General features: G+C 45.3%; 1 protein-coding gene across 2 annotated transcripts in view; it reads right to left on the minus strand.

Moving 5' to 3' along the window:
- Positions 1–7999: 7999 nt before the first annotated feature.
- The window catches only part of PEX5L (peroxisomal biogenesis factor 5 like), a 392012-nt gene continuing 373575 nt past the window's right edge, over positions 8000–26436 (minus strand). For both annotated transcript variants that reach the window (XM_078668173.1, XM_078668174.1), the window contains exons 12-13: positions 12658–12815; positions 8000–8204 (exon numbers count right to left, since the gene is read on the minus strand). In XM_078668173.1, the coding sequence (XP_078524299.1) occupies positions 8000–8204; positions 12658–12815 (363 nt within the window). The remainder of the gene's footprint in view (positions 8205–12657; positions 12816–26436) is intronic.

Below are 26436 nucleotides of genomic sequence, written 5' to 3' on the forward strand. Positions count from 1 at the left end.
CCTCCCTTCTTTACAATTTGCACCAATTTTGAGAGTATTTCCTGACAATTTACATTCAGGAAACTGATATTTTTTTTGCACCTCACAGGTGTGTATATCGGTGCAGAGCGTGAAATATGTGAATATGTGAAACAAATGTGTGCACAAAAAACAAAAACTAATTTACAAAGATATAACGCCCAAAAATTGAGTATCATTTGCCATCACTCTTGTTTATAGGATTTCGTTTTTTGTGCACGTTTGTCCATATATTTATGTATCCCTTACAGTGCACCGATAAGCACCATTTATAGCACCTTCCTATATACCGTATTTTCTGGCGTATAAGACGACTTTTTAACCCTTGAAAATCTTTTCAAAAGTCAGGGGTCGTCTTATACGCCGGGGTCATTTTATGAGCAAGCAAATATAGCCCAAACCCTATATTTTAAAGGAAAAGTAGGGGGTCGTCTTATACGCCCAGTCACCTTATACGCCAGAAAATACGGTATATTTTTACTTGTGGATAGCGGATACATTATTTCTCTCTATGTATCCCTTGACTGTGAGTAACCCTGTACATTAGTAAGCTGCTTGTGGATTTAGGCCAGGAAGAATCAAAGGACTGCGTTGCCCTTGCAAGGGTGACGCAAAGGCAACGCAACCCTTTATATCAAATCTACCAAGACACGCACCTTGCGTGGCCCTGCATGGCTTGGTAAATCTAGAGTAACACAAGGCAGTGCAAGTAGCTACAGAGCGTTTCTCTGTGCCGGGAAAGCCTCACAAGGGCGGAGAGTGGGTATTCCCACGCAGCCAGCCTTGTATTCTAGTGCTTTCGTAGGTTAACCAACACAAGTAAATTTGGGAATGCGTCAAAATGATGTGCCTTCCCGACAAAGGTGCAATAAGGAGAAATATCCTTATTTCCGCTTGTTTTTTTCCTCTTTCTGCGGCACATTTAGAAAGAGGAAACAACCTTTAACCCCTTCGCTGCGGCGGCAATTCCGCTGCAGCGCTAGGGGGGTGGGGCGGCCGCGTGGCGCTCCCATGCTCGTGACGGAACGGCTCCGTCACGAGCCTCAGGTGCGCTGTGCTAATGACGGAGCGGTTCCGTCACGGCCCCGCCCGCTCACTGGAACGTCCAGCGCAGGCGCGGAATCCGCGCCGCGCAGGCACGGCGAGCGGGCCGTGACGGAACCGCTCCGTCATCAGCACAGCGCGTCCGTGGCTGGTGACGGAGCGGTTCCGTCACCAGCATGGATGGGGTTAAGGATTATTTTTTGTGCAGGAAGGTGCCCCTCCATGCATACAAACAATCCTGCTTACGTTGGCGCTAGGCAGCACATAATGGGCCAGCGGAGTGAGCAAGCAGGAATGCGCCATATACTAGTAAATATGGACTCATTCCCCCCTCTCCATTTGATGCTGCGCAGTAACTTGTCTTGTGCGTTGTGCCGCGTTAAATCTTGATAAATCCGGCCCTAAGTGTGTAGTGAGTAAAATGTTTGTAGAGCCCTTTGAAGTATGGAAGTGACATCATTTTTCTCTAATGATTCTAAAGGAACCACTTTTGTTTTTATCTCTTTAGTTATACAAGCTCCGGGTATGGCAATTACACTTTTGGTTTTAACTGATTACTTTTGTACTAATTTCTTTTCAGGCTCACTACTTAACAGATAGTAACGTCTGTCTTGTCTAACAATAATAAAACATGCTTTTAATTAGAGCTCTATGACATACCTTTGTTTCTAAGCGCTGTGAAAACAGATGTCTTTGTTCAAATATGTATTGGTAATCAATTTATCTACCTCTGAAGGATGGAAGCCTGAGTTTTCCTTGCCCGAATTGAAACGAATGACTTTCAGTTCACTGCAGAGGGCAGCACTCACTTGACTATCTCACTGGTGGTCTACGGTGGTTATATAGCTTGTTAGTCACATTTACTAATTGCAAAAGCATTACCAGATTTCTGGAACTTCAGATAATGTCCCTTGAGAAAAGATGGCCAGTACTTTCCGGGACATTGAGAGTTTGGTGCCAAAGCAACACATTCTGCATGTTACTCCTCAAAGTGTATAAAGCTTGACAATGATTCCACCTGATAAATCCCAACACCTTGTGCGATTTATGTATTAATTATCACCGGCCCACTTGTATGACATTTTTAAACAGCAGTCGATACTCTGAGTGGCCACACGAGGGCAGGCTTGATTCACAGACTCGCTGGCTAGCTCGGGAATTTAAGGTACTGTAGAAGGCGCAGACTCCTTAAGTACTGACACACAACTGCAACTGATGGAGTGCAAGTACCTGAAATGGTCATCAGTGGTCAAATATAACCAAAGAAGTTTATTGATCAAGCAGTTCTGTGAATTATGATAGACAGCATAATTCTGTCCTTATCGAAACCAAACTTTCAATGCAGGACCCACATTTTGTTTTTTTTGCAATGACTTTATAGAACGAAGGTGACCCTAAAACATTAAAGTGCTTTAGAACAGAATTAGACAATGTTTTCCTTTTTAGGCACAGGGAGATTACCAGATTTGCCTAGAGTCACAGAATGTTGAGCTGTTGATGAAATCAAGAGTCTATATTTGTGTCAAATGGTTCTCTAGCAAGGATCTAGTGGTTCGAGGCCAGCCTGACCCTCCACCACAAACCCCGCCCCCTGGCAGTACCACGATAAGCTGAGTAGGTTGACACAGGTATTTCCAATGTGAGCTACACGTTGTGTTAGATTTAAAAGCTGTTGTGCCAGAAACCTGCTGATAGATTCACATCTAAAGCTAGCATCTGGCTGGCCTGGAGAGCTTTATTGTTATTGCTAGAGCCAAAGGGAGGGTGACAAACAGCCTGTTTGTACAGGTCCAAGGTGACATAGCCCAGTGGCAGGACAGCACTAATGTTCCTGCTTAGCTCCCTGCATGCTCCTGCCTCACCCATGTTTCACCACGTTGCAGACCCTGCCAAAGAAAACCAGGCCCTTTCCAAGCTGGGCCCAAAAAGCCAATTAACAAATCTGGCCAATGTCAGCTGGTGTGGGCGGGCGAAGAGCCCTGGCAACAAGATGCCCAGCTGATCTCACCAGCCTCGCAGCCAGCTCGCATCAGTAGATTAGAATAAAAGTGGAGGAATAAAATATATTCAGGAATGTTTGCGGAAATCCATAGGCACGCCTTTTCTGTCCACTCGGCCACATCTACACATCTTGCATGCATTCACGTGCTGCTGCATGCGTCCCTGCGCACACTGTTTCAAGGTAATGCACCACTGCAGAAGAAGGTTTCGGTTTTGCTTCTTCAGAAAAATATGAATTATGCATTTCCAAACCTCAAATATATTGTTTTCGACTTTATCCTTTACTAAATTGTGGTTTTGTGGCATGAGCATACTCTTGAACGCCTGGGGCCTGATTCAAATAGATATATTGTGACTTACTCCTGTGGTACTCCTGGCTTACTCCTGAATGACAGGAGTAATCCAGACGTAGGCCAGGAATACTCGCAGCTGATGCCTGGATTTCAGGTGTAGGCCATGAGTAATACAAGAGTAAGCCACAAATCCTTTTAGTAACATCTTTGTGAGTCTGGCCCATGCACTTTACTCACATTAGGGCATGTTATACAAGTCTAGCTATTAAAAGTCAGGCCCTGATTCACAAAGAGCCTCCACACTCTGGCAGAGTCTCCGCAGTCGTAGCGGGATCGCAACACCTGTGGCGGGATCGCCAAGCTGCTGTTTCCAGTTTCAGAGATCCCACCTCGAGTGCGGAGCTACCACTGAGTGCGAGGCTGCCGCACCGAGTGCAGAGCCACCACCCGAGTGCAGAGCCGCCGCCCCGAGTGTAGAGCCGATGCCCCGAGTGCAAATCTGCCGCACCGAGTGCAGAGCCTCCGCCCCAAGTGTAGAGCCGCTGCCCAGAGTGCAGAGCCACCGCCCGAGTGCAGAGCCACCGCCCCGAGTCTAGAGCCGCTGCCCCGAGTGCAGAGCCACCGCCCGAGTGCAGAGCCGCCGCCCCGAGTGTAGAGCCGCTGCCCCAAGTGCAGAGCCACCGCCCGAGTGCAGAGCCACTGCCCGAGTGCAGAGCCGCCGCCCTGAGTGTAGAGCCGCTGCCCCGAGTGCAGAGCCACCGCCCGAGTGCAGAGCCGCCGCCCCGAGTGTAGAGCCGCTGCCCCGAGTGCAGAGCCACCGCCCGAGTGCAGAGCCGCCGCCCCGAGTGCAGAGCCACCGCCCGAGTGCAGAGCCGCCGCCCCGAGTGTTGAGCCGCTGCCCTGAGTGCAGATCTGCCGCACCGAGTGCAGAGCCGCCGCCTCCAAATGCAAAGCTGCCGCCCCGAGTGCAGAGTTGCTGCACCGCGCGCAGAGCCGCCGCACCGAGTGGAGCCACCCCCAAGAGTGCAGAGCCACCCTGAGTGTGAAGCCGCCACACCGGGTGCAGAGCCGCCGCCCCGAGTGCAGAGTCGCTGCACCGTGTGCAGAGCCGCTGAACCGAGTGCAGAGCCACAGCTCCGAGTGCGAAGCTGCCACACAAGTGCAGAGCCGCTTCACTGTGTGCAGAGCCGCTGCACCGAGTGCAAAGCCTCTGCCCCTAGTGTGGAGCCACCGCCATGAGTGGGGAGGCTCTTTGTGAATCAATGCCCTAAACTGTGGAGGCATGTTTTTGCTTGGAGAAAACAAAAGTCACCCCTAGGAATGTTCCATTCCTCTCTTTGATTTGTACATCTCAGCGTGAGGACGTTCATGCATGCTCATGCTCAGATTGTTTGTGGCTAGGCCCCACTGTTTTATTTTAAAGCACTGAGCCTGCCTATTTTCCACTACAATGCAAAACCCATGTCACTCCCTCTGCATGAAGAGCAAAAGCTGTGCTTTTCTTTCTCATAGAATAAAGAAAAACATTGGGCCCTTGGGGCGAGGGGAGGGGGGAGTGTAAGCCTCAACTTCTACCGCCACTATACAACACCATCATTTTGATTGGTTTAAACAGGAATCTAATCCGATTTATTTAACACATTAGAAAATGTCAAGAAAACATCGACATTTATTTCTAAGCATACCTTGTATCACAATTAGAGTGCTTCAAAAGAATAGTGAACTAAAGTGTGCATGTGTTATAAACATAAACAAAGCCTATATACAAGTCTCATGGCTGTTCCAGAGGCAATCTTCATCAACATCACTCTATTACTTAAGACCCAGTCCACTAGTATCATTGTCAACGTTTCGACCCTACTGAACTACTTAAATGAGGGACATCATCAGGACTGATATGATGTTTGGTAGCACCAATCTGTTGTGGTGACTTCTGAGGTGTGATGTTATTTTATCTTTCTTGGTGCTTTGCTCCACCACCCAACAAATCTAACGCCAGTAGGCTCTACATTCATGTATTCTGGAAAAAAAATCAAAGAAGCACAATTACTTGAAAAAACCCCATCAAAAGATCGGTGTATCACCCAGCAGGAAGGATAAATCTCACACTAGTAGGATCTATATTGTAGTATAATCCAGGAAGAAAAATGACTTGAAATACCACCATCAAGCCATCGGTGTATACGGAACTCCAGCAAAGACGACTTCACTAGAGCAGCCTGGAAGGGCGGGCTTAGACATCATGCCTCAGGGTTCATCACAACAGATTGGCGCTACCAAATATCTTGTCAGTCCTGATGAGGACAGACATTTAAGTAACTTCGTAAGGTCGAAACCGCGACAATGAAGCTAGTGGACTGGTTCCTAAATATGATGTATAACATTATACTCTGACATAGAGTGATGTTGATGAAGTTTGCATCTGGCACAGCCAGGAGACGTGTACATATGCTTTGCATATAGCACGCACACACTTTAGTTCACTTATTTTACTTTCACTGCGCTGTGTTCCTTTTGGAACACCTTACTGTGATACAATGTATGCTTAGAAATATTTTTTTCTTGATATTTTCTAATGTGTTCAATAAATCAGATTGGGGCTGATTTAGATCTTGGTGGACGGGTTACTTCTCCACAACAGTGACGGATATTCTGTCTGCTGATATTAAATCCATAGGCTATAATGGAATTTATATTTCGGCAGACGGGATATCCCTCTCTGTTGTGACGGAGTAACCCATCTGCCAAGATCTAAATCTGGCCCTAGATTCCTGTTTAAACCAATCTAAATGATGGTGTTGTATAGTGGCCCGGAATTTAACGCTTAGACTCACCCCCCCCAAGGAGCCATTGTTCTTCTTAATAGATTGTCTTGCCCAGGTCTCAGGGTCACTAGGCTGCCCATTCTATTCAGCGCCCGATTCTGATGGATAGCTTCCTGGCCGAATGGGTTTGGGAATGGTTTCCGAGCGAATCAGGTCGGGAGAGTCCAATTGACCGAGTACGATGCATCTGGATGCTTCCAGATACGGTTTGGTTGGACTCCCATTGACTTTTAATGGGAGCCTTTGTTCCTACCGAATGCATAGGCTCTCATTGAAGAAAGGGGTGCCTGGGAAAAATCGGGCACCCTGTGGCGGGCTCCCCCAGGGGCCTGCCACACGGTGCATGGCTGGTAAGAAGGGGCCCATGGGAACCCCCACGGGCCGAATTAGGAAGGATCTGGGTACAGGGGTGCCCACTACGGGGCCCCTAAATTCTGATCCCAACCGCTGATTCGAGTCAGATGGCACGATTAGGAAAGGCTTTCTAAATCCAGCATCGTACTTGGTCGTTCGGAAACGCGGACCGTAGAGACGTACAATTCTGCTCCATATGGCTCGGTCATTCCAAATGCTATCAGGTTGGGATTGGGATATTCCTAAAACCTAACTCGCATTGTACTCGGCTGATCGGAAACCTTTGCGAGCCGGTCGGAAAGACATGTTCCCGATCCTGTTTGGACCAGAGTAAATACCGTTAGGAGGCCTTCCTAACCGCATCAGAATCAGGCCCTTAGTGTATTCCCTTACTCGTACATCTGTAGGCCCCATATGTGGGTAGATTAGGCATTGCCCATACTGCAAGAGCCCGACAGAGCAGTAAGACACTCTTTCACCATTAATCGTCAAAGTTTGGTCCCATTTATGCAGTGGCTCCTTTACATTTGCTTTCACTTTCCTGACATCCCAGTACATTTTGTTCTTATAATAAAATGTTAAAAAGTAAAGAGAATCATTAATAGAGCTATACAAGTGCTAAAAAATTAGAACTTTTTTCAAATAACTATATTGCATTAAAAAAAATAGCATTCCCGTTTTACTCTACAGAATATGAAAAGCTACCATATCAGGCCAAGGAGCAAATATTTGGTCCATGATGCCAACAAGGCTAAATTCTTCACCCATATATTCCTACCTAAAAAGCATTGCATAACTGAGGGATTTCTAAAGTGCATATTTACAGTCCCATCAACTAGGAGAATGTATAGCAGAAAGGCTAGTGCAATTTCCTGCTTTCATATGCAAAAACTAGCATTTAAAAAGAAAACCTTTTTTGGACATTGGCAAAGTTCGAGGCATGTCCTTTTTTATAATAGGAATCCTTGATGATAAATAGTTAATAAAGTGACCCGGGAGCATATTTACGTGCATGTATTGCCTGAGTTCAGATGTTTCAAGAGTGGCTCCATACGAGTTGGTGTAGAAGGACCTGGAAGAAGCAAACCATCAAAGGAAGGTCTGTTTCATTTTTGGAGAGAGTACTTCTTTGCAGTGTGTTCCTTGAGGTGCTACTGAGTCTTTCTTCTATGTCTCCCACAGGATCAGTGACAACATATCACAATGAATAAACATGCCATGGAATGAACCTTTGGATCAAACATCTTTGTCTTGTCGAGTCTAGCTGATGTCCAGTTTTGCCTGAATATTTAGCTTGATCTTCAACGTCATTGTTTTGTGCTTTTCGATCAATTAAAAAAGAAAAAACGTGTCATCCAGTGCCAAAAAAATCAATTTTTCAGCTATCTAATTAAAATTACTGCATGTAGCAAAATAGTCCAGCATTTTCAAATGCAATTCTATATTCAGTTTAATTTTTCCCCCTCAAGGTTCCAGTTTGAAGGCTCTTAGTAACAGGTCCAAATCCCCAACATTGGCTGCTTGAAAAAGTTCTGGCTGGTCCATCATCGAGAGGGCGATCCTGAGAGCCGCCCATATGTTGCCAGAAATTGCGGGATGTGGGACTTGTTGCTGAATTCTGCTCTTCCTCTGTAAGCTGAGAGCAGTGAGGAAATTGCTTGCAGCCTCCCTAAAAATATATAAAATAAACATAGAATGGATGAGTTAAACATGGTGTTTTGCCCTACAGAGCCCAGACCTCACCAGGGGGTTTTGGAGGAGTTTTGGGATAAAGCTTACATTTTATAAAAAACCTAGAAAATTCACGAAATATTCATTATAATTATAGCTAAATATAAAAGGGAGTGCCACCATGAAATCTACTTAAAGTACTACTTTTTTAAGGACTAGGTGTCCATTTTAGGTCCAAGATCCAAGTTTTATTTTCTTATTAAGTAAAACAATTGGTTCTGTCATGCTTAGAATACTCAAGGAGAAAAGACTTATTTATAACAAATGTATCAATAAATGGTGAAAAGAAATAAAATGCCACACACCAAAATTAGAATTCAATAATGTATTCAAAATTATCAAATATTCAGAGCTGTCACAATTTACAATTTTAATTGTGGTAAGAAATATGTGACTGTGGTGAAAAAAGTGACATGTAGTGATTGGTGATATTGACAGTACACTATATAGACAAATAGACGTGATACTGGGCGGGTAAGAAAACGGGGTTTTGTTTGTCCTTATTATTTTTGCACAGCTTCTACAGGATACATTGATAAGTTAAACTGTGATCATGAGCGCTGTGCGGACATATGTAGCAAGTCGACGTTTCGACCCTGTAAGTGGCGCAAATGTAAAAAGCATCAAGACGGGTCTTCTTCAGGACTGGAAGGGGGGTTTGACAGCCAATGAGTAGATGCTTCAGTAGATAAAATCTGCAGGTATCAACTAGTATAATTCCTCTTAGTTAGTATAAAGTCAGGTCTCCACCAGCCGGTTGGAGCCTCAATTGTTTCTTCACTTGACTTCCAACGGTCGGTTAGAGTCTTGTGAATTAGCCATTCAAGTTATTTACGTGATCTGGCAACGTTTGTAGCAGCTGCCGGACAGACGCGTTGTAGCCAGATAATGTAAATAACTTTATATAACTTTATATAAATAATTTAATTTCATTGCACACACATCTATTTTACAGGATTATCCTGAAAATATAACACAGATCTTGTGGTCTGAAACTACGTTAGACACACCTGTTGACAAAATCTTTTCATGGGAGAAACTTAGCTTTTTTATGCAAGAACCATGGCAGCAATGGAAGAGTGAAAAACACACATTTATCTCTTATTAGAGTATAAGAATGTCTGTAGATTTTCAATGTGTTCACCCCAAAGCCTGGTTAGCGTCCGCACCTCGTTTTAGTACGTTGGCATCAGCAAATAGATGATGTTCTTCTCTACTTCAATGTGATGGTCAAAAGTATGTTTGCTTACACTCTAACGCGCAATGCACAATATTTATTTACTTTTTTAAAGTTCTACATACCGGATGCGCACTGGCGTAACAAAACTTTAGCGGGGTCCCCTGCAAAGTACATGTAGAGGCCCCCCTCCGTACTCCCTCAGGAGCTCTAATGCCAGCGTACTGTGTTGAGGGGGGCCACCTGAAGCTCGAGCCCCCGTACTGCTGGGGGCTGCGGGCGCCTTTGTTACACCACTGCGGATGTGATAGCTTCGGGGCACTGTGCAGGGGTAGCTGGCGCAGTAGGGATGCAAGAAGGTACTTTAGCCCTAGTCTTGCATTGATGTAATTTGGGATCAGTTGAAGCAGGTGCCTGGTGTGGAGGTGACTTTTTACTATTCATCCTGTGACTTTCCCTAATACACCCCTCTCCAATGTCAACGTTTATAAAGGCACCCCTTTCTTTTTAATGATGTGCACCAGTTCCACAGCATTAGGTTTTTGCTTCATGTCCTACCACCGAGGCAGTTGTAGGGAGTATTATGTGTTTACACAAGATGACAGTTGTTTGGTGGGTTTAATTCTTTGTTCCAGTTACTTTCACTTCAGTAACTTTTAGATTTTGATGAAACCTGCTGGATGTAATTTGTTTCTTGCAGAAGCCATTGCATGTTCCCATACTATAATGAAAGGTTAGTGGCTTTTAAACTGGAGCTAACCCAGTCCATCATGGTTTCTTCTAAGCCTTCCTGTTCAGGTCAGGTACTTCCTGACTTAGGCCTTTATAAACAGGTTTACAGTAGTGACTTGTGACACATTGTCCTAAATCCCTTCTGGCTTGCTCCTGTTATTTGCTGCTGGGTGCTCCTTTTATTCCCATCTTTTGGACTCTTGTTCTACATTTCAGAAGACCCAGCTGCAGTCCAGCTGCTCCAGACCAGCAGTGATGTGCTTGGTAATCAGACCACTAGTTCACAGCTCCAGGAGCCTTAGGATAAAACCTCTCATCTGATAAACCCGGCAAAATTTAAAAGCCTGAAGATCATTCTTCTATGGGGCTATTCCAGTCGGTGCTTACACGTATTAAAATTCTACTGCAACAATTGGTCCATTCCATCGAGATTTCAGTGTACCATCTTCCAGACTACTATAGCTGGCCCAGTGTAATGGTTGCTCAACTGGCTACCACTCGAATGCTTTAATAGCTTTGGGGCTATTTCCTTCAAGTGCTTCTAGATACTACTTTCTAGGTGGAATCCTTACATAATACGAGTTTCTGCATGGCTTTTAAAAGGTCAAGAATTTCACTTATTTTTTGTTAATTCAATTATTTAATATATTTTTCTCCAAATGTATTTTAAATGCTCCATTACCTAACTGTTTATATCGTTAAAAAAAGAAATATATATATATATATATATATATATATATATATATATATATATATATATATATATATATATTTATATATATATTGATGTTATGTATATGTGTCTGTGTGTGGTGTTATGAGGGCCGTTTTGTTTTGAGGGTTAATTATTTATTTGTCATTTTATAGACCCCCCCTAACATTTTACACGTGGGCGCTTGCACTCACACACACACACACACACACACATACACACAATGTATTCATAAAAAGTATATACTTGTTTCCTAAACAAATATATGTATTTATCAAAATAGACTCATATAACTATTTCCAATTATATATAGATGTTGAAGGAGTACATTTTCAAAATAATTAGCTTTAAAATGCACCTTAAACAAGCTAATTACATTCGTTTAGTATTATATTATCATTAAATGTACTTGAATCAAAATTGTTCTCCATTTCCAATTAATTAACATATTAATTCCCTAATTATTTTCAAAATATTTTTATATTAATGCATGTCTGGCTATTAAATTAGTTCATAATTTCTATCAATTTAAATTATTTTTTATCAGTAACATTTAATTTATTAATCTCTACATATATACAAACACAAAAATAATATAATATAATATGATGTAATATAATATACATGGAATGTAAAAGACTCCCAAACTAAAGGCAGTAAAACTTACCATTCGATATAATGACTCCTGATGTAATGACTTCTGATGTATGGCTGCCGTAGTAATGGCAGCATATACATTTATTTCAAACATATGATTTCCTGTCCATGCTGGACAGGATATCTCATGTTTGTGAAATCACGCTAAAGAGATGGACAGCTAGCTATTTTTGGTGGATGACCTCCAACTCTAAATCAGGGCCTGAGTCTTTTTTGAGGTACAGCTGGTTGGTGCTGTGCCCTGGATTATCCAAAAGATGGTTAATCAGGTTAAGTATTAAAGTACAATTTTGAGTGGGTGTGCTTTTTAGACTTTTGTAAGGATAACAAGCTGGTATTGCATCGTAGATTATTGCTAAAACTGCTCTACAGTCTCAGAGCTAGGTACTGGAATGGATAATTCTTGGCATGGACTATTTCTTTTGGGGCATTTCCAGTAATAAGCATTTCCTATCTTACAGTAGTTTGGAGTAAGCATGCAAAAGTGGTGGGAAAGTTCCCTAAACTTTCCCAAATCTTCAGAAGGTTGAGGGGAAAATAATGTTCTTGTGGAGTAAGGGGAAAAAATACAATGTGAACAATGTTTAACACTCAATGTAGGGAAACAATAAAATCGACCCTATTTGTTCATTTCCAGGCCTATTTCTGAGGATTAGTGTGGTTCAACAAAAATACCAAAAGTACACAATGTTCAGGCATGTATCCATGATCACCACTATTCACTAATTGAGCCCTAAACTACATATTTGTTTTGAGAATAGATTGAATTTGAAGAATGAGGGCAGTGACACCCGTTTAATTCACTACTTTGTCCATCTGCATCCTTCACAGGTACTAAAGTCAAAACCGGTTTAGAGATGGTTTAGACCAGGGTTCTCCAAAGTCTGTCTTGAAGGGCCAGATCCCTGCCACTTATTTAAGATCACTACTTTTATCTATATGGGGAAATGCAAAAAATCTGGCATGGATCCGGCCCTCCAGGACTGACTTTGTAACCCTGGTTTAGTTCACAGACAATGACACACTGTACACATACATCCGATCTCAAAGTGCTCTTCTAGGCTTAATTCTATTCCTAACTTGACTGATGTGTTGCCTCTTCACAGTTCCCACCTGTAAGCTCCAAGGTTGACACAGCTGATTCCTAAATTGTATCTGGAGCGGATGAAGCCGGGCTGTATCTCCAGGGCTCTCGTGTAGGCCTCCACCGCTTCTTCACTCCGATCTCCATTGGCTAAGGTAGCACCAAGACGATTCCATAATGAGTAGTCCTGAGATTAAAATAAAAAGATATTTTAATTTGATAGGCAGTAATCTATTGACCAATAACCAAAGATGAGTTATCTTGAATTGTGATCTTCTGTCTATTAGAAAGGTTTTGAAATATTTGGGGAAACAAACATAGAAACATCTTTTGCCACACCTGCACTAGGCCATAATTGAAAGTGCAATCAGTCATTTAGCTGTTTTACTTTCTATACTAATCAGATATCATTGTTTCCAAACTTTGCATTCAGTTATAAATGTGCAATGTCAATCCCAAGACTTTTGGATGGATTCAGGATGTTGGAGATAACAGTAAAAGTCCAAGTCTTTGCCAACAGAAAGTCAAGTACACAATCAGCAAACTGCACAGAATCTGACACATTATAAACAAGTGGGAGACTAAAGCCTTTGTTCACCACGCCCAAGAAGAAAACTTGCATTGCAGTCATCCAATAAACACGTGGTTTAGGGTTATTGCTTCCCAGAAGTCACCCTCTTTGGTTTTTCTTTACAGTGGCTAGTATAACTGAAATGATTAAAAATCAATTTAACTAAACCACAAGTAATTGCAACCACCAATCATGCCCCTTCTAAAAAGATCTGAAAACACTGCATTAGCTGAGGTTCTTTGATCTAAAAAATAGATCTCCCAAAAGAGCTCCCGCTAGAACTGGATTCTCTGGTTGGCCGAGTTATGCACCTTGTCCAAGCAGGAACCACAGTTTTAATCAGAGAAAGCTAGCTACACACTAAAAGATAACCTGTGCCCACCCTCTGGTAGCTTAGCACAGAGCAGTCAGGCTTATCTAAAGAGGCAATGTGTAACACACATACACACACACACAAACCACCACCACCTGCCCATCTCCTCCTACACAGGTTTAGGAACATAGATTAAGATTTTATAAAAAAATTCAAGACCAAAACTACAGAAATACAGAAGTAGACGTTGTATTATGAATTTTTAAAGAATAAAAAGAGGTCTAGCACTTAGAAGCAATAAGCCTCAATGGGGGTTATCTAGGTTGGACCGCAACAGTTCAAGCTGACCGCATTAAAGCACAGGTCAAAGACAAGAGCCACGCAGGCCAGGTTAACAGAGTACCTTGATCCTGGTTGCAAGCAACGAGATATGGGGTGTGGACAAGTAATGCGTTGACGGTCGAGATGATGTGTCGATATTTTTCATGCAGTGGCAGTGATGCGTAGGAGCCATTGAGCAAAGCACCGGTTCCGAGTGCAGTGGCTTTGAAGACGATGCACCTGAATAATCCACATTAGAGGGGCGCTGCGTCAATCTTCTCCATGCAGTGGCGGTGATGCGTTGGTCCCGCATCGGAGGTTCCAGACACAAAGCGGTGGTTCCGAGTGCAATGCACTGGGTTCTACTCCCATAACAGGGTCGATGCACAGGTTCTGCAATATGCAGACTGGAGATGTGTTGATTTCTCTGGTGCAAGTATATGGGTCGACTTCCAGGGAACCAGACACAGGAGCTGGGGTAGAGACTTTGATATCCCTGAGTCTCAAGCAACAGGAGGCACGCCAAGAAGTTCTTCGAGATCACTTCATTTGCAAAGTCCCCCTCTTCTCAGCATGGTCAGAGAGCCGCACGCAGCAGGGCAGCACAGCAGAAAAGCCGGTCAGCAGTCCAGCAAAGTATCAGTCTTTGATGCTGCACAGTAATTCTTCTGACAGAGTCAAGTTGTAGGTCCAGAAGTGTCAAGGACCCAGTACTTATACCCAAATGTGCCTTTGAAGTGGGGGTGACTTCAAAGAAGGGACTTTGAATTGCACAAGTATAATTTCTTCCTCAGTCCTGGCTTCAGATTATCTGTGGGACATAATCAGCCCTTTGTGTGGGATCAGGTCACTACCTATTCAGATGTGAGTGTCAGCCTCTCCTTCCCTTTGCGCTGAGGAAGAGCCCCCTTCCTCCACATGCTAGTAAGTGGTGCTTACCTGATTGGTTTAGGTGCTGTACCTGTGAGCACCCTGTAAAGAGATATACCACATACCCAGGGCAGGTACCACACTGGCTACCACTGGGCTGATAAGTACGTAGACACACCTAACCTTCCGGTGTTTGTGGCTGTCTAGAGGGAATGAATAAAGTATAGCTGTTACCCACCCCAGACGTATATTGAAGAGAGGCTGCACGCAAACAGAGCTGTAAGAGCAGAAAAATGTCCATTTTCTAAATGTCCCTTGCTCACTGCACCATCAGGATTCAAGCAAGCCGGGCCGGGCCGAAGACGGCTGCAATGCCAGAAACCGGTCCCTGGAAACTTGTTTCCTTTCCAGTAAAGAATTGGCTTGGTAGTTTGGTCTGCCCTGTTCCCATGATGCACTGGGCCAGGGACAGACTAATTTGCATGTAGCCAGGTTCTGAACTGGGATGGTGCAGTGAGCTAAAAAAACGGTGATGGATCAAGCCCTGATCTTTAGACTGGGTATGAGTGTTCTGCTTAATTCAGATGCTCTGTCCATCACCACCCCCTTTTCTGAATCGTTTTGGCCACTATAGGAGTGGAAGGGTATGCTCAGACATGAGTCCCTTGCTCACTGCACCATCAGGATTCAAGCAAGCCGGGCCGAAGACGGCTGCAATGCCAGAAACCGGTCCCCGGAAGCTTGTTTCCTTTCCAGTAAAGAATTGGCTTGGTAGTTTGGTCTGCCCTGTTCCCATGATGCACTGGGCCAGGGACAGACTAATTTGCATGTAGCCAGGTTCTGAACTGGGATGGTGCAGTGAGCTAAAAAAACGGTGATGGATCAAGCCCTGATCTTTAGACTGGGTATGAGTGTTCTGCTTAATTCAGATGCTCTGTCCATCACCACCCCCTTTTCTGAATCGTTTTGGCCACTATAGGAGTGGAAGGGTATGCTCAGACATGATTCCCTTGCTCACTGCACCATCAGGATTCAAGCAAGCCGGGCCGAAGACGGCTGCAATGCCAGAAACCGGTCCCCGGAAGCTTGTTTCCTTTCCAGTAAAGAATTGGCTTGGTAGTTTGGTCTGCCCTGTTCCCATGATGCACTGGGCCAGGGACAGACTAATTTGCATGTAGCCAGGTTCTGAACTGGGATGGTGCAGTGAGCTAAAAAACGGTGATGGATCAAGCCCTGATCTTTTGACTGGGTATGAGTGTTCTGCTTAATTCAGATGCTCTGTCCATCACCACCCCCTTTTCTGAATCGTTTTGGCCACTATAGGAGTGGAAGGGTATGCTCAGACATGAGTCCCTTGCTCACTGCACCATCAGGATTCAAGCAAGCCGGGCCGAAGACGGCTGCAATGCCAGAAACCGGTCCCCGGAAGCTTGTTTCCTTTCCAGTAAAGAATTGGCTTGGTAGTTTGGTCGGCCCTGTTCCCATGATGCACTGGGCCAGGGACAGACTAATTTGCATGTAGCCAGGTTCTGAACTGGGATGGTGCAGTGAGCTAAAAAACGGTGATGGATCAAGCCCTGATCTTTTGACTGGGTATGAGTGTTCTGCTTAATTCAGATGCTCTGTCCATCACCACCCCCTTTTCTGAATCGTTTGGCCACTATAGGAGTGGAAGGGTATGCTCAGACATGAGTCCCTTGCTCACTGCACCATCAGGATTCAAGCAAGCCGGGCCGAAGACGGCTGCAATGCCAGAATCCAGTCCCCGGAAGCTTGTTTTCTTTCCAGTAAAGAATTGGCTTGGTAGTTTGGTCTTCCCTGTTCCCATGATGCACTGGGCCAGGGACAGACTAATTTGCATGTAGCCAGGTTCTGAACTGGGATGGTGCAGTGAGCTAAAAAACGGTGATGGATCAAGCCCTGATCATTTGACTGGGTATGAGTGTTCTGCTTAATTCAGATGCTCTGTCCATCACCACCCCCTTTTCTGAATCGTTTTGGCCACTATAGGAGTGGAAGGGTATGCTCAGACATGAGTCCCTTGCTCACTGCACCATCAGGATTCAAGCAAGCCGGGCCGAAGGCGGCTGCAATGCCAGAAACCGGTCCCCGGAAGCTTGTTTCCTTTCCAGTAAAGAATTGGCTTGGTAGTTTGGTCTGCCCTGTTCCCATGATGCACTGGGCCAGGGACAGACTAATTTGCATGTAAGGATAATCAGAGGAGGGACGAGGAAAACGTGTCCATTTATTTCCCCAAACAGTATCAGAGTTAATCAAGTGAAAAATGGACACTTGTAACAAGTCCAGACCGTTGGTTGGAAAAACTATGGTACCCTCAAAAGACCCAATGTGAATAGGTATAGCGGTATATATCGTTCCTCCGCCCCTACATTGTGGTTCGTTGGCAGTTATCATTGGGTAACATAGATAGTGTGGGTGCCTGCCTCAACCAGAGGCTCCTCTGGTCTGGGTTGCAGTGGCCAGAGAAAAATTTTTTTTGTGCAAAGAAAGATCAAAAAAAATTCAAAAAAAGACTGTTAAAAATGAGATCAGCACCTAGGGAAATTTTAATGAAATGGTGAAGATCTTATAATAAAACCAATGGGTACTTGTCCTAGATCGAATTATGTGATCCAGAAGTATTCAATTACAAGGGTGTCGACATGTTTCAGCCCCCCTTGGCTCAAAGGAGTCTACGGGGCTTTCGTCAGGACGGAAAAGGACAGACAAACATGAATGTTCTACTCACACTTATTATGTGGAGTTCAATGGAAACAGCGAGGGTCAGTGTTTAAACCGCTCGAGTTTGAAAAGCCTGCAAAAGAAATTACATACAGACATATTGTGCAAGGTAATGAAACATTTATACCATATTGCATGGATGAGAAAGGCACAGTAGTAAGCATTAGTCTTAACTACTACCACAGAGCCTAATTTAAGCTAGACACATTGTATTTCATTTCTAAACAGTAGGAGCATTCCCTGGTAGAGTAGAGGAAAGAGGGATGAGTTGAGAGCGGTTGAGAAAGCTGTAAGGATGTATGATACAGCGCCATTAAGTGCGTGCGTTATGCCCGTGATGGAATGTGGCCCATCATGCGTGCTGATTGTTGGAGAGTCTATCACCCCTATAAACTCGATGGAGACCAATACAACGAGGATATTTACGTTGCTGGTGAGGGATACGCCCTGCTTATGAGGAACGCGGAGTGCCTGACTCTAATGCGGTAAAATAGTGAAAGCGCGCTCAAACAAACGTTCTAGATGAGGCACTTACCCCCTAATGCGGAGATTGTTGCTTTCATCGGGGAGGTTCAGAGCTGTAGGGAACAAGTATAAGTAGTTCAAAAATCTCTTACCTACTCGGAGAAGAATTTGGAAATACCGAGAGAGATGCGCGTTTCGCCATTACCCGCGTGTCTGCGATCCTACGCTGCTTGTGCTGACTCTGCCCCCGGACGTCAGGATAGCGTCTGTGGGAGGGTTTAAGACTACGTTTCTTTGAAGAAACTTTATTGAGTCGTTACACAGTCACCTGGATGTTAGGATCAGCGAGTGTGTGTATAACTCCTCAGAAAGAGTGTGATATTAGATTATAAGATTATAATGTTACATTATAATGCAGTACAAAATGTGGTATGTTTTGCGAGTGGGTTACTTGACCACAATCGGATGAGAGTAAATGTAGCGACCCCTTATGGGAAGTTGTAAGATTCCACACTGGACAGATTCAGTACTGAACTTGAGATTTCTTTAGATTTATAAAGCGGTGTACAGACCTCTATTTGAAAAGATGTAAAGTAACTTCAAATTTCAGGGTGTCTTTAGTGAACCGCAAATTGGTGCCAGGGCACGTTATCATTCATCCCAGTGATGTTGGTCTTCAAACGGTCCACCCACCGTTGCTCTTTTTCGTGCAGAATTCTTTCTGCGTTATGGGTTTTATCGGTCAACATCTCTATGACCGTCCATCTTATGTCATCACAGGAATGTCCTTTCTCTAGAAAGTGGGCACACAGTTTAGTAGTGGTTTTCTTCAGGCGAATGTTGCTGCGATGTTTCCCCTATTCTGATTTTGATTTTGCGGCACGTCATACCTATGTATAGTTTTTTACATGGACAAATGACCAAGTAGATGACACAGGAAGAATTACAGTTCGTGTGCTGTTTTTGGGTCCAGTTTAGAGTCTCAGATAGTTGAAGTTGTTTTGAGTGGGTGGTGAATTGACAGGCTGTGCAGTTACCACAAGGATAGTGACCACTGACCGGGGACATACAGTCAAGAAACCATCAGGAGCGTCTCAATGTCCCCGGTCAGTGGTCACTATCCTTGTGGTAACTGCACAGCCTGGACCCAAAAACAGCACACGAACTGTAATTCTTCCTGTGTCATCTACTTGGTCATTTGTCCATGTAAAAAACTATACATAGGTATGACGTGCCGCAAAATCAAAATCAGAATAGGGGAACATCGCAGCAACATTCGCCTGAAGAAAACCACTACTAAACTGTGTGCCCACTTTCTAGAGAAAGGACATTCCTGTGATGACATAAGATGGACGGTCATAGAGATGTTGACCGATAAAACCCATAACGCAGAAAGAATTCTGCACGAAAAAGAGCAACGGTGGGTGGACCGTTTGAAGACCAACATCACTGGGATGAATGATAACGTGCCCTGGCACCAATTTGCGGTTCACTAAAGACACCCTGAAATTTGAAGTTACTTTACATCTTTTCAAATAGAGGTCTGTACACCGCTTTATAAATCTAAAGAAATCTCAAGTTCAGTACTGAATCTGTCCAGTGTGGAATCTTACAACTTCCCATAAGGGGTCGCTACATTTACTCTCATCCGATTGTGGTCAAGTAACCCACTCGCAAAACATACCACATTTTGTACTGCATTATAATGTAACATTATAATCTTATAATCTAATATCACACTCTTTCTGAGGAGTTATACACACACTCGCTGATCCTAACATCCAGGTGACTGTGTAACGACTCAATAAAGTTTCTTCAAAGAAACGTAGTCTTAAACCCTCCCACAGACGCTATCCTGACGTCCGGGGGCAGAGTCAGCACAAGCAGCGTAGGATCGCAGACACGCGGGTAATGGCGAAACGCGCATCTCTCTCGGTATTTCCAAATTCTTCTCCGAGTAGGTAAGAGATTTTTGAACTACTTATACTTGTTCCCTACAGCTCTGAACCTCCCCGATGAAAGCAACAATCTCCGCATTAGGGGGTAAGTGCCTCATCTAGAACGTTTGTTTGAGCGCGCTTTCACTATTTTACCGCATTAGAGTCAGGCACTCCGCGTTCCTCATAAGCAGGGCGTATCCCTCACCAGCAACGTAAATATCCTCGTTGTATTGGTCTCCATCGAGTTTATAGGGGTGATAGACTCTCCAACAATCAGCACGCATGATGGGCCACATTCCATCACGGGCATAACGCACGCACTTAATGGCGCTGTATCATACATCCTTACAGCTTTCTCAACCGCTCTCAACTCATCCCTCTTTCCTCTACTCTACCAGGGAATGCTCCTACTGTTTAGAAATGAAATACAATGTGTCTAGCTTAAATTAGGCTCTGTGGTAGTAGTTAAGACTAATGCTTACTACTGTGCCTTTCTCATTCATGCAATATGGTATAAATGTTTCATTACCTTGCACAATATGTCTGTATGTAATTTCTTTTGCAGGCTTTTCAAACTCGAGCGGTTTAAACACTGACCCTCGCTGTTTCCATTGAACTCCACATAATAAGTGTGAGTAGAACATTCATGTTTGTCTGTCCTTTTCCGTCCTGACGAAAGCCCCGTAGACTCCTTTGAGCCAAGGGGGGCTGAAACATGTCGACACCCTTGTAATTGAATACTTCTGGATCACATAATTCGATCTAGGACAAGTACCCATTGGTTTTATTATAAGATCTTCACCATTTCATTAAAATTTCCCTAGGTGCTGATCTAATTTTTAACAGTCTTTTTTTGAATTTTTTTTTTGATCTTTCTTTGCACAAAAATATTTTTTTCTCTGGCCACTGCAACCCAGACCAGAGGAGCCTCTGGTTGAGGCAGGCACCCACACTATCTATGGTACCCAATGATAACTGCCAACGAACCACAATGTAGGGGCGGAGGAACGATATATACCGCTATACCTATTCACATTGGGTCTTTTGAGGGTACCATAGTTTTTCCAACCAACGGTCTGGACTAATTTGCATGTAGCCAGGTTCTGAACTGGGATGGTGCAATGAGCTAAAAAACGGTGATGGATCAAGCCCTGATCTTTTGACTGGGTATGAGTGTTCTGCTTAATTAAGATGCTCTGTCCATCACCACCCCCTTTTCTGAATCGTTTTGGCCACTATAGGAGTGGAAGGGTATGCTCAGACATGAGTCCCTTGCTCACTGCACCATCAGGGTTCAAGCAAGCCGGGCCGAAGACGGCTGCAATGCCAGAAACCGGTCCCCGGAAGCTTGTTTCCTTTCCAGTAAAGAATTGGCTTGGTAGTTTGGTCTGCCCTGTTCCCATGATGCACTGGGCCAGGGACAGACTAATTTGCATGTAGCCAGGTTCTGAACTGGGATGGTGCAGTGAGCTAAAAAGTGGTGATGGATCAAGCCCTGATCTTTTGACTGGGTATGAGCGTTCTGCTTAATTCAGATGCTCTGTCCATCACCACCCCCTTTTCTGAATCGTTTTGGCCACTGTGGGAGTGGAAGGGTATGCTCAGACATGAGTCCCTTGCTCACTGCACCATCAGGGTTCAAGCAAGCCGGGCCGAAGACGGCTGCAATGCCAGAAACCGGTCCCCGGAAGCTTGTTTCCTTTCCAGTAAAGAATTGGCTTGGTAGTTTGGTCTGCCCTGTTCCCATGATGCACTGGGCCAGGGACAGACTAATTTGCATGTAGCCAGGTTCTGAACTGGGATGGTGCAGTGAGCTAAAAAACGGTGATGGATCAAGCCCTGATCTTTTGACTGGGTATGAGTGTTCTGCTTAATTCAGATGCTCTGTCCATCACCACCCCCTTTTCTGAATCGTTTTGGCCACTATAGGAGTGGAAGGGTATGCTCAGACATGAGTCCCTTGCTCACTGCACCATCAGGATTCAAGCAAGCCGGGCCGAAGAGGGCTGCAATGCCAGAAACCGGTCCCCGGAAGCTTGTTTCCTTTCCAGTAAAGAATTGGCTTGGTAGTTTGGTCTGCCCTGTTCCCATGATGCACTGGGCCAGGGACAGACTAATTTGCATGTAGCCAGGTTCTGAACTGGGATGGTGCAGTTAGCTAAAAAACGGTGATGGATCAAGCCCTGATCTTTTGACTGGGTATGAGTGTTCTGCTTAATTCAGATGCTCTGTCCATCACCACCCCCTTTTCTGAATCGTTTTGGCCACTATAGGAGTGGAAGGGTATGCTCAGACATGAGTCCCTTGCTCACTGCACCATCAGGATTCAAGCAAGCCGGGCCGAAGACGGCTGCAATGCCAGAAACCGGTTCCCGGAAGCTTGTTTCCTTTCCAGTAAAGAATTGGCTTGGTAGTTTGGTCTGCCCTGTTCCCATGATGCACTGGGCCAGGGACAGACTAATTTGCATGTAGCCAGGTCTTGAACTGGGATGGTGCAGTGAGCTAAAAAATGGTGATGATCAAGCCCTGATCTTTTGACTGGGTATGAGCGTTCTGCTTAATTCAGATGCTCTGTCCATCACCACCCCCTTTTCTGAATCGTTTTGGCCACTGTGGAAGTGGAAGGGTATGCTCAGACATGAGTCCCTTGCTCACTGCACCATCAGGATTCAAGCAAGCCGGGCCGAAGACGGCTGCAATGCCAGAAACCGGTCCCCGGAAGCTTGTTTCCTTTCCAGTAAAGAATTGGCTTGGTAGTTTGGTCTGCCCTGTTCCCATGATGCACTGGGCCAGGGACAGACTAATTTGCATGTAGCCAGGTTCTGAACTGGGATGGTGCAGTGAGCTAAAAAACGGTGATGGATCAAGCCCTGATCTTTTGACTGGGTATGAGTGTTCTGCTTAATTCAGATGCTCTGTCCATCACCACCCCCTTTTCTGAATCGTTTTGGCCACTATAGGAGTGGAAGGGTATGCTCAGACATGAGTCCCTTGCTCACTGCACCATCAGGATTCAAGCAAGCCGGGCCGAAGACGGCTGCAATGCCAGAAACCGGTCCCCGGAAGCTTGTTTCCTTTCCAGTAAAGAATTGGCTTGGTAGTTTGGTCTGCCCTGTTCCCATGATGCACTGGGCCAGGGACAGACTAATTTGCATGTAGCCAGGTTCTGAACTGGGATGGTGCAGTGAGCTAAAAAACGGTGATGGATCAAGCCCTGATCTTTTGAATGGGTATGAGTGTTCTGCTTAATTCAGATGCTCTGTCCATCACCACCCCCTTTTCTGAATCACTTTCTAAATGTGGCATTTCTAAAATAGTAATGCTAAATCCAAAGTTACCAGTAAAGCAAATGTATCATTACCATTCCAAAGATATGAAAAATGAAACAGCTAGTCCTTAAACATCAGGAATTACAGCTCAAAAGTGTATTGAGAAATTCTCAATGTTAACCTATGAAAGGAGAAGGCCTCACAGGAGTGAACAGTGAATGTGGTGTTATTTACTACCAGGACATGCAAAATGTAAAAGTAAATGTCATACCTTTTACTTACACAGCCCCCTGCCTTTGAGCTACATATGTACCTAACTATGTATAATAAGAGGAGAGTTTTTAGGGCTTGGCAAAGAGTTTTAAAGGCCAAGTCGAAGTGGCCGTAAAACTGCACACACAGGCTCTGCATTGGCAGACCTGAGACGTGTTTGAAGGACTACTTGTCTGGGTGGTACAATCAGTGCCCTGGTCAAATGTAGTGAACTTTACAAGGAACTAATAGGTAAATTAAATATGCCAATTTTACCATATATTAGAGAGAGAGCACATGAACTTTAGCCCTGGTTAGCAGTGCTAGAGTGCCCAGAGTCCTAAAGCTGACAAAAACAAGGTCAGAAAAAAGGGGAGGAGGAAGGCAACAAGTTTGGGGTGACCCTTCAGAGAGGGCCAGTTGTCAATAACTCCTTTAAAGACCCCATTGGATATAGCAGACCCCACTCAACGTGAAGCAGGGCACAATGATAAATCATGCCACTAGGTGGGTGAGCTTCTGTGTATCTTGGAAAAAGACTCTCAGCATCTGTAAATAAGTTACTTAAGGAAAGGATACCATTAGGTAGATTCTACAGAATTTCAGATTTGCTGATCTGGTTTATGAATTGGGGATCTGTGATGAACCATAGAAAATGTGCCCCATTCCCTATTTTGATACAAAAGGGGGTGGTAATGGACGGAGCATCTGAACCAATCAAACACTCACACTCAGTCAACAGATCTGGGTTTAATCCATCACCGTTCTTTAGCCCACTCTGCCACCCCAGTTCAGACATGGCCATATGCAAATCAGTCTGACCCTGTGCCTCATGGGAACAGTCCAGCCCGGACTGCCAAGCCATGCCTTCCCTAGACCGGAAACAAGCTTCCGAGGACCGGTTTCTGGCATTTCAGCCGTCTTCAGCCCGGCTTGCTTGAATCCAGTGGCAAAGTGAGCAAGGGACTCACGTCTGAGCATACCCTGCCAACTTATGGCGAACAAAGTGGTAAAAAAGGGGGTGGTAATGGACGGAGCATCTAAACCAATCAAACACTCACACCCAGTCAACAGATCTGGGTTTAATCCATCACCGTTCTTTAGCCCACTCTGCCACCCCAGTTCAGACATGGCTATATGCAAATCAGTCTGACCCTGTGCCTCATGGGAACAGTCCAGCCCGGACTGCCAAGCCATGCCTTCCCTGGACCGGAAACAAGCTTCCGAGGACCGGTTTCTGGCATTTCAGCCGTCTTCAGCCCGGCTTGCTTGAATCCAGTGGCAAAGTGAGCAAGGGACTCACGTCTGAGCATACCCTGCCAACTTATGGCGAACAAAGTGGTACAAAAGGGGGTGGTAATGGACGGAGCATCTGAACCAATCAAGCACTCACACCCAGTCAACAGATCTGGGTTTAATCCATCACCATTCTTTAGCCCACTCTGCCACCCCAGTTCTGACATGGCCATATGCAAATCAGTCTGACCCTGTGCCTCATGGGAACAGTCCAGCCCGAACTGCCAAGCCATGCCTTCCCTGGACCGGAAACAAGCTTCTGAGGACCGGTTTCTGGCATTTCAGCCGTCTTCAGCCCGGCTTGCTTGAATCCAGTGGCAAAGTGAGCAAGGGACTCACGTCTGAGCATACCCTGCCAACTTATGGTGAACAAAGTGGTACAAAATCTTTTGTATAAGCGTGCTGGGGTAAAAAATGGATTTTCCCCAAGTGTGCATATTACTGATGTCATTTTAACACTGTTGGGCCTAGAACTGCTAGTAATAATTCTAAGTGTGATTTATGCCCAAAAATACATGATGTTCATGTGTTAATTAATGTGTGCATTGAGCACAATCTTTATTTACATACACCTTGTGGGAAGTCTTTTTTGTGATGCTCAGTGTTATCGTTGTGTGAGAGCGCTGGGCCAGTGCCTTACATATTGCCTCTGTGATAAGTCTGGCTGCTCAGTGCCAAGCTACACAAGGGTGAGCACAGATTATACAGTGAGTGTCATCACCTAACCCTGACAGGAGTGGCAGGTTCTGCCTGTGTTGGGCGCCGCCTAAGCCAACCAGAAAGTACCAGTTCCAACATTTGGTAGCAGCTGTAGAATAGGACTTGCATTTGCACAGCATTGTAGAGTAACTAGTGTGCCACGACTTTGCATAAGCAAAGTGTTCCTTTTTAAGGTGTTCTTGAAGGATGGATTGACCTCTGGCTCTGTGATTTTTTGTTCCTTATAGATCCCTATTTCTATTTCCGCTAGTTTGCCACCATACCTGGGGTACCACTTAAAGGGACTTGTTTGAGTTAGCTCATCTGGACCAGTATACGGTGACACAGCTCGAGAGGTTCTGTCGGAGAGGGGGTGCTTCCCAGGGCAAGTGCCACGAAGGCGGATCTTCAGAGGGCCCAACACAGATGGGTTAGTGAATGGTGGGGGAGATCATGAGTGTGTGGAGGGGGTGGCTTAGCAGCATGCCGAGCTAGACGCAGGGCTCGGGAGCTCCCGGCCGTCGATACCCTAATCCGCCATAAATTCAATGCCACAGAGTAAAAAATCACCGTACGGATCTCCTGAAGAGACGCTGAAGCTGCGACGCTGCTGCGAGAGGTCCGCTGAATTGCAGGAAGCCTGTAATTTGTGATTCCCCTGTTCGGAGACGGAGGAGGCGGCAAAAACAAGATGGCGCCCGGGCTCGGCGCTAGCCCCTGCCGGACACCGGACGACAGGGAGCGGAGCGAGGCTACCGGGAGGTGCTCGCATTGGCGCTGCAGGGCGCGAGACAAGAGAAAAGGGGGCTGCGGCCCGACTGCCCACACGGACTGTCCCGAGTGACGCTGGAGCAGCGGCTGTCGGAGGAGGTGCGGGCGGCGAGGAATCCGGCAGACTGTACCGGGGGAACACACCGCACGGCATAGCGGACCCCGGCCGGAGCCTGAGACCCCCCGCGGCGGCGACCCACGGACTGCCCCAGGTAGGAGGAGGGAGTCCCCCCCGCCCCCTCGCACTGCTCCTCGGCTGCGACGCCCTTTACCAACATGGCGGCCTGACTTGCGGTCCG

The sequence above is a fragment of the Lissotriton helveticus genome, chromosome 11 (genome assembly GCF_964261635.1).
Source record: "Lissotriton helveticus chromosome 11, aLisHel1.1, whole genome shotgun sequence".
In the NCBI taxonomy this organism is placed as follows: domain Eukaryota; kingdom Metazoa; phylum Chordata; class Amphibia; order Caudata; family Salamandridae; genus Lissotriton; species Lissotriton helveticus.